We start from the raw sequence: 9,855 nt of genomic DNA, 5'->3' as shown, positions 1-9,855 counted from the left end.
AAAAGTGAGCAACCTTTTTACAAATGATTACAAAACAGCAAAAACAGGTAAATTTAGTTATGGCAAAAGTGTCTGTGATGATGGAAAAATGTGTCTAAACCTCCATTATCTATACTTCTTATCCTGAAGAGGGTCACGGGGGACTTGAACAAATCCCACCCTGGACAGGTCACCAGTCTGTCACACACATTCTGAGACAGACAACCGCACACACCTACACTAACTCCTACAGGCAGCCAACCTAAACTGCATGACTTTGAGCTGTGGGAAGAAGCCAAAGGACCCTGACAGAACCACAGCAGGCACAAGGAGAACATGCAAACTTCACATAGAAAGGCCCTGGGTTCAAATCAAATCAAATCAAATTTATTTATATAGCACTTTAAAAACAACTGACAAAACTACTTTATGCGGGCAGAATAAAATCACAATAAATAATTAAAATAAACAGAATCAGTGCAAGAATAAAACAGCACAATAAAACAGACACACAAATGGCATACAGTCAATAAATTAAAAGAAAAGCATCAGGCCCTACTAATTATTAAAAGCCGAGGCAAATAAATATGTTTTAAGCAATGATTTAAAAGCAGTCAGGTCAGTAGCTGATCTAACATTGAGAGGTAAAGTATTCCACAATTTAGGGGTTGCAAAAGTAAAAGCACTGTCACCCCAGCGTTTATATCTGGCCCTAGGAACCTCTAACAGAAATTGCCTTGAAGATCTGAGAGATCTTGTAGGTTTGTGCCATTGCAGTAATTCAATTGGCTGGGGTTCGACCCCGGAACCTTATTGCTGTGATGCGACAGCATGACAGCATGCACTATCATGCTGCCCACATCTAAACAAACAAACTAAAACTTGGGTTGTTTGTCCAATGTCTCTCAGGTGTTTATAATGCAACTTCCAGCTGTTGAAAATGAAACAACTGGAGAGAGACATTCGTTGATGACTCTTTATCTTTCCATCTATCATTGTCTCTATATACTCTGTTTTCTCTTGCTTCTGATCAACCAATGCACATTTAACATATTATCACCATGGCAATGAGCCAGCAATTTTCTTTTAATTGCCATTAGACATGTGTGATCTGTCCATCAAATGATAGCCCTAGGAGTCACTTCTTCCACGGGCAAGCTAAGCCAGGAGAGGGGGACTCTAGTTCAAGCATCTCCCTCTCATTCTCTAACTTTTGTTGCTTTTATGATTCTACACTTATGCTCAAGGATACATTTTGTACACTGTATTTGACTCAGTCACACATGCACATAATTCCAAACACATGCAACCATTGTACAAGTTTTGCCTTGCCTAAGTGTCATGCTGACATATCACCTGTATTTTAACAATACGTTTCTTATGCCTGACTCTACTGCCTTTAGATAAAATTAGTCGTTTCCCTGTCAGAGAATTACTGTACAAACCCCAGCATGCTATTGTTTTCCTAGTATGGATCACTCAAAGTGGTGTATTATCAGTGGCCAAACTGAATCTAAATCAGCAGCTGAATGTTGAATGCTTAAAAATTCATCACTGAGATTTCATTCGATATACAGAACAGTGTGAGTCAGTAGACAGTTATGTGATACTTTGCTCACCATAAATCCAGCCAGAATTAATAAATTAGCTTTGTTTACTTGCAGTGTGGTGGTGGTAGGACCACTGCCACCATATGGCACACTGAGTGGCAAATGATTATGATTTCTAATAGCAGTAAGGGCTTTACGGGGCCAGGTTGCTATCCTGACACCCAACGCAGTGGTCTCCCATGCAGGTGCTGACCAGACCCAGCCCTGTTTAGCTTACGAGATCGGGCATATCCAGAACTCACCAGGGAGCATTTACTTGCAGTAGATTCATCATTTTACATATTGGTTATTTATCAGCATTATTTTGCTCAACTGTACCTGAATGTTTTGCTCTTTTGAAACGTGTGCCAGTACAACACATTAAACTGCTGAGATGAGAAAAATAAAATGAGGTGAGAACCGAGGCAGTGGAGACAGAGATTAATAGACTGCCAAACTCCCTGAGAGGCACTGACACAGCAAATAAGCGAAACAGCTGAAAAGAAATAATATTTGAGACAAGACAAGAAAATGAAATTTAGAGAGCTGGTGAGAGCGTCAGACACCAGTGAAGTGTGGGAGTGACAGACAAAAGCTGAGAGACAGTAATGGTAAAGACAGACCTACAGAAGGAAAGCCTAACAGAGGATGTGTTGAAGTTAACCACTCTACATGGCAACATCAGGGGATGGATGCTGCACCTCAGCATGCAGCCTGCCTGTTGCCATGGAGACTGGCTCTAAGGGCTACATTGGGGAGGCAATGGCTTTACTGTGTGTGTAAGTGAGAGTTTATAAGAAACTATGATCATTATATGCCTGTGTGGTTTCTATTGATACTGCAAGAACTACAGAAATAGCTGATATGGACTCAAGTGTGTGTGTGTGTGTGTGTGTCTGTTTTACGTAACTGTGCATGCACTTGAGTATGCACATGCCCCTGTCAATGCTCACCTTTGTTGTGGGCGGGGTTGTCGATGCTGAAATCTCCATTCCAGATGACAGTCAGCTCTACAGGAAGACTGCTCATCTCCATCCCATCATAGAAATACTATCACCATAGCAACCACAGCAGGGATGAAGGAGAGAGAGAAAAGAGTTTAAGAGAGAGAGAAGCTGCTGAGCTACTGCACTTTAAACTGTCTATTATCTCCAAGTCCAAAAGCATATAGCATCACAGTATTCCTTTGAATGCAAAATGCATCATCAACAGGTGGCTGTACACACATTGAATATACACATGAACTCACACGCATGCACATTGAATTCATATCCATATACACTATGCACAGGAAGCTTTCAAAAACAGTTACTCTTAATTTGGTTCCTTAACACTAAAAGCATGGAAGGCTGGTGCTAGAATCATAATTTTCCACTAAATTACAGTTTCCCTCCTTCACTGTTCAATCAAAGTACAATATTTGGATTGTACTGTGATTATACACAAAAATCCTACAGCAATCTCTACACACAGACACTGCCACACATACTCTGAATGATGAAGACAGACAGGAAGATGAGATGTTACTGTATCAACAGATGATTAGCATCAAGACCAGCATAAAGCCTTTTTCATGCTGGTCTTTCCTTGCTGTCAATGTATTATTCAGTCAGTGAATGAGGCTGATCGCAGAGATGGCTGTGTATCAGAGACAAAGTCAGACTCTTGTCTCAGCTACCCATTATCCCTCAATTGGAATCAGTGTATGTGCATGTGGACTGTATCTGTGTGAGGGATATACTATAGGATGACTTTATAGAAATTGGGTGCCTTTAGAAAGACTGTGTTGTTGTGTGGGTAGATGGTGGTCAGTGCTGACATGTCACAGAAGTTGACACATTAGAACATACACACACACACATACATACGCACACACTCTGCCCACCAATGTGTTCTGACACTGCACTGAGGAGCTGTTGAAGCGCAGGGCAGGAACTCGGTGTTCATTTCCCTGGATGGTCAGCAGACATTCGTACCCTCTCTGGCCAGACTGGGGCTGGGGGAGGTTCTTTGCCCATAGTGTAATGGGCTTCACCACATTGACTGGAACCAGGATCCTCTCTGCAGGCAGTAACTGGGGACAACCCTGGAAGAGAGACAAGGAGAAAAGGAAGAATGGTGAGTAGCTCCATGTCAACTCAGTGGTTCTAATGGATAACACCAACTGTTAATATCAAGGAGATCATGCAATGTCATTTTTTAGCTTTAGATTAACATTTTGCAGCTTTTGTCAGATGCATTCTGCACCTAAGTGGTGTTAAAAGTGCACTTTTATGCATTTGAATAGCTAGCAGTAAATGGTCTTATACTTGTATAGCGCCTTTCTATGCTTTTACAGCACACTCAAAGCGCTTTCACATTATTCAGCCATTCACCCATTCGCACTCCCAAGCACTCACGCATTCACACACAGGTGACATCACCGGGAGCATCTGGGGGTTCAGTGTCTTGCTCAAGGACACCTCGACATGTTGACTGGACAAGCCGGGAATCGAACCACTAAGCAAACTAACAGTGAATGTAACAGCGTATAATAAAATATAAGCCAAATTTGGAATTTCAGATAATCATACTGGATTGCTGTTCTAAAATTACCTCTGTGTGTGCTGAGATTTTGGACAATTTCAGTACAGTATAATAAATAGTACTACAATTACATGACCTTACCCAATAAAACAGACTATCTTGTAGTAGTAGTTTTATATTGTTAGCAATAATACAATAAAAAGTCTTACTTTTTAAAGGATGATGCCCATGTATTTGATTTTACATGTACAATAGTAATTATCAAAATTTTCATTTAGTGAAATCTAGTTGGAAACACTGAGGATGGCAGCTATTTACACTAGAATCAGTCCTAAAACCTGGCTGTAATAAAAAACTCCTGCAGCCACCACCACTTTCCATTATGTTCAACAGGAAATTGTGTCCAAACATTTGACTGTTAGAGTATCAGGCAACAGATCACCCAACAGTACTTCACCAACATTAGTTAAATTTAATGACAAACTGTAGCCACTTTAGTGTGTACAGTTTTCTGTTTTAGTGCTTTTATATGCGATAGTTACTGTTAGGTTGCAATGACCAGAGTCCCTTAATTAGACAGCTTCTATTTGTATGTTTGCTTGTTGACTTAATACCTTTGTTCATGAGCATAATGTGTCAGTGATGGATCAAAATAAAGTTGATTTTCGCCTGTGCAGTAATTAGGCAAGAACGAATGACAAAAAAGAGCGCAAGAGAGAGAGATGAGTCACTTAGCAAGAGGAGTTCTAAAATTAATAGCAATTCAATTCAGGTATGAGTAGGTGGCAAAAAATAGAGCACCTATGACTTGATTGAAAGATAAACAGTAAAGAAAAGAGGAGGAGGATAAAAAAAGAGGGGACAAGATGTACAGAGACAAGGTAAGATGAACAGAGGAGGACAGATAGGACAAGTGCAAAAAAGCAGTAGAAAGAACAGTAAAGTGACTGACAAGCAGAAGTGAAAGGTGAGGAGGGGGGTAAAGGAGAGTAAAGATAGTAAATAGAGAATAGAACTTCCCTAAGTACTTTGCCAACTCTTTCATGTTTTCAGTGAAGAGTGCTGGATAGAGAGAGAGAGCGAGCATGAAACAGGCAAAATGAGAAAGGGGAACAACAAAAGAACAGAGTGACTGAAAGAGTCAAAAAATACCATTAGGCATATGCAACAGGAGGAGCTTTAGCATGTCAAAGAGGTAGAAGGAAAGAGGGTGAACAGAAGGAAAGAAGATAAGGTGAGCCCCTGCACGGATGAAGCTGGAGGGGAGCGAAGCATAGCACAAGCTGAACTGGGCGATAACACTTGTTTGAAATTCATTAAAAGCTACTTGATTGGGTTAGGCCGAGTGATTGACTGGATGGATGCGCGGTGAAAAAGGGGAACGCTTTGTGACACTATTCACAAAGTCATTATAGATAAATGACAGAGAGTGAGTGAGTTCAGTGTTGGAGGCAAAGGAGAAAAAGGTTGTGCATGCGCACTTACTTTTCTAAATCTCATTTTCCTAAGAACGAAGGGTTGTATTTGGAGAATAAAAATGGGTAGAAGAGCAAAGAAAGATGCAATCCATTTTTAATTACATCTCTTCCATTTAATCCACTTGAACAACAGGGACAAAAATTTTGATGTGGTTTGTGGAAATGAAGGCACTGGAAACTTAACGCGGTGACTGAATCTTGAAGATGCAGATCCACACTAATAGCTGCATTTAGTGATGAGGTGACAGCACTTCAAAGCTAAATATCACTGAAGTGTCTGATACCCTTAACCCAAAAACACAAATACATGCAAGCAGATTTAGGGTTAACACACACGTAAGTGTACGTGTGTGTTAACTACAGCCTTAAATAAACACCACAAGTCAAAGGCAGACAGCATCTATGCTTTTATGACATGTCAGGGAGATGTAAAACCTCACTATGTTAATTCTGGCAGCTGCTGACTACACACACACACACACACACACACACACACACACACACACACACACACACACACACACACGCATAAACATCCATGTGCAGTACATTCCCTATTTACCCATCTCATTACCATGTTCCACAATTCTCTTTTAAACAGTGACAGAGTATTTACACATATGCTCCAAATACTCATCCATGTACTCTCAGGTAAATAATCCTATCCTATATAGTCACACATAAACCCGCTGTCACCAAATACCCATATGACTAGACGCAGAGGTTTATTTAAACCCATTAACAAGATTGATCTGTCCTCTAATTCTGAAACAGGCTTCCCCAGTTCTACGAGCTCAAAAAGCGTGTCATTTCTCATCTGTTCAAAATCAGTAAAATATGAATTCCATTTTTAAGACAAACCAATGCCCTATTTGCCTAACAGCAATAAAATATGACAGATGTGGCATAGAAATCTACATGCATGCAAGTGTGTACACTGTTGTCATCCTGTATTTTTCTCCCTACTTACCTCAGATTTTTCTGTTTGTATGTATACATACACACTCTGACACACTGTGATCACTGCCAGCAGTCCCTGAGGCCAAGCAGGCTTTCAGTGGTTTGGACAAACACACATGTATATCCTAGTTGGCTACTGATGCCAGTGGTATTGGCAGTGATGCTTGTTGTTGCCTGTTAAAATTTATATCAACATTAAGCCAATCTAATGTCAGTGTCAATGCTTATTGCTGCCCCCCCAACAACTGAGATGTGATAAATAACAGAGGAACAAATACATATCACCACACAGACAAGTGTACACAAACCACATCCACATACAGTACTACATAAACATATACACACACACACACACACACACACACACACACACACACACACACAAACAGCGTACATGCACAAACTATGGCAATCATACATACACACACACACACACACACACACACACACACACACACACACACACACACACAAATTACAACTCTTTCAGCTCTTCACTCCACCACACTCTTTAGTTTTGACTGCTTGACTCCTACCAATACAAGTAAGAGGTGAGCAGGGTGGAGAAGCTAAGTTTGGGCAGGTATAAGAATTTTTAATATCTTCACCAAAATTCAAAAAGTATAAATAAATACAAACATGTTGTCACTATAGTGGTGCTGCAATGCACTTACACTCACCTACTTGCCTAGGGCTTGAGACGTTTGTCTTCTACTGCAGCCCCCAATACAGAGGTATTTCATTGGCAGTGCACATTAACATGCAGTACTTCTTGAAACACAGGTGTTATTATTCAGAATAATGTACAGACTAACATTTTTCACTGACTCTTGTAGTTTGCTAGCAGTGAAAACAGAAAACCTGGACTAACTGAACCAAAGCTCACCAGTCATGTAACCAAGGAGCTGCATTAAAGCACTAGAGTAAAAGTACTTGTCAAAAGCATGACTCATCATAACCACATACGTTCTGACTTATAAAAACCAAGTTCCCCTTTTCCTCTGTATAATTATGCTTCATTCTTCCTGGCTCCATCACTGACTCATCGTTTTCTCTGACCTCATCTCTGATTCTTTGTCATGCTCTGGCTTCATCCTTCCTTCATTTATCTCTCTCTAAACCAAGCCTGTGTTGTTGATCCTATCAAGCTCACTGGCCCCTCTCATTTCTCTTACCGACTCTCTCACTGATTCTCTCCCCCTTTCTTTCCTGACTTCTTCTCTTCTCAGGAACCATCTTAGATCTGATAATTAGAGGATGGTGGGAGGTGTGAAGGGTGGAGATAGGGAGAGTGACAGAGAGTAGGATGCAGAGTGGGAACTGTAAATGTAAAAGCCCTTGGCATAGTTTGATGCAAAGGAGGAGGGAGGGTGAGAGTGAAGAGAAAGAAATGGGCCCATAATTATAGCAGTGTAAGGTGTGAAGATGAAGAGGATCTTAAGTTTTCATACATGTACACACTCATCTTTTGGTTACCAAGAGCTCCCCTTAACTGGCCTCTGTTTTATCATCTCCTACAAAGCCTCAGGTAAAGGCACTCTCTAGATCTCTGCTCACCCTGCTGCTCCTCATGTTGCTTCTATCCCTCCATTCAAATTATTCCAAAAATCTCTTCAGTGGTCCTTTCTCTCCTCCAGCCATTTTTTGCTCACTCTCACCCAACCTCATTGTTCCAGCTTTTAGTGATTTATTATAACTTGTTCTTCAGTAGGTTTGGCCATCACTTCTATTGCTTAATTAAATTCACTAAACTAATTGCTGAAATCTGAGAACACTGCTACATTGACACAATTAAGTCTAATGGGGCAACAAGTCTTTATACAGTATGACCAGCCAGATTGTAAACAAAACATTTAGCCACTGTAGATCATCTAAGCCACATTGTTTCAAGTTAGACCCAAACGTTAGAGTCTTAAATGATGGTAATAATCCCTCATACAATGATGTTTTGGTATAAATGATTTTCAATTACAAATAAATTCATTTAAAGTTCACTTAAAGTGTGACTGCTGACCTTCTTACTCTGATGGGCTTTTGTAGCAACACTGCTGTGTTTTCAGATCTATGGAACTGAGATACTGAGGTCACAGTAATATAATTAATAGTAGCAGTGACGGTCAGAGTTAAAAAAAAAAAAACAAGACCCAGGTTGTATGAAACCATGCAACCAGTTTGTAGCGCTTCAGTCTTGCTCTTTCAGTATCCTCCATCCATCCATTTTCCTCCGCTTATCCGGAACTGGGTCGCAGGGGCAGCAGTCTAAGCAAAGATGCCCAGACGTCCCTCTCTCCAGACACTTCCTCCAGCTCCTCCGGGGGAATGCCAAGGCGTTCCCAGGCCAGCCGAGAGACATAGTCCCTACAGCGTGTCCTGGGTCTTCCCCGGGGCCTCCTCCCGGTGGGACATGCCCAGAACACCTCCCTAGGAAGGCGCCCAGGAGGCATCCGAAACAGATGCCCGAGCCACCTCAGCTGGCTCCTCTCAATGTGGAGGAGCAGCGGTTCTACTCTGAGCTCCTCCCGGGTGACCAAGCTCCTCACCCTATCTCTAAGGGTGCGCCCGGCCAACCTGCCGAGGAAGCTCATTTCGGCCGCCTGTACCTGGGTTCTTGTCCTTTCGGTCATGACCCAAAGCTCATGACCACAGGTGAGTGTCGGAACGTAGATTGACCAGTAAATCGAGAGCTTCGCCTTACAGCTCAGCTCCTTCTTCACTACGACAGACCGGTTCATCAACCGCATTACTGCAGAAGCTGCACCAATCCACCTGTCAATCTCCCATTCCATCCTTCCCTCACTCGTGAACAAGACCCCAAGATACTTGAACTTCTCCACTTGAGGCAGGAACTCTCCACCAACCTGAAGGGAACAAGCCACCCTTTTCCGACTGAGAACGATGGCCTCGGATTTGGATGTGCTGATTCTCATCCCAGCCGCTTCACACTCGGCTGCAAACCGCCCCAGTGCATGCTGGAGGTCCTGGCTTGATGGAGCCAACAGGACAACATCATCTGCAAAAAGCAGAGACGAGATCCTGTGGTCCCCAAACCGGACTCCCTCAGTATCCTCATATTCTTTATTTCTCTCCCACTGTTTCATATTTTTTATGTTCAGTTTCCATATAACGCCTTTCTTTTCACTCTGCAAAAACTCAGACTCCTCATTAGTCAGTGTACAGTATGTGTAAGACACTGATTTGTCAATGAATCGAAATAAAGCACTTCTCTCTACCTTTCCTATCTAATATTGGCAACTAATAACTATTACTGCTGATATCTACCTTCTTTAAATTATACTGGTCACCTGATCCAAAATAAATTCCCA

General features: G+C 41.7%; 1 protein-coding gene across 1 annotated transcript in view; it reads right to left on the bottom strand.

Moving 5' to 3' along the window:
* plxna4 (plexin A4) overlaps window positions 1-9,855 on the bottom strand; it is a 328,946-nt gene that overhangs the window by 62,547 nt on the left and 256,544 nt on the right. Inside the window, exons 12-13 of the mRNA XM_020599492.1 lie at window positions 3,454-3,654; window positions 2,522-2,618 (exon numbers count right to left, since the gene is read on the bottom strand). Of these exons, the coding sequence (XP_020455148.1) occupies window positions 2,522-2,618; window positions 3,454-3,654 (298 nt within the window). The remainder of the gene's footprint in view (window positions 1-2,521; window positions 2,619-3,453; window positions 3,655-9,855) is intronic.

This window comes from Monopterus albus, unplaced genomic scaffold, assembly GCF_001952655.1.
Source record: "Monopterus albus unplaced genomic scaffold, M_albus_1.0 scaffold41.1, whole genome shotgun sequence".
NCBI classification, from domain to species: domain Eukaryota; kingdom Metazoa; phylum Chordata; class Actinopteri; order Synbranchiformes; family Synbranchidae; genus Monopterus; species Monopterus albus.
This window is presented reverse-complemented; position numbering and strand designations above follow the sequence as displayed.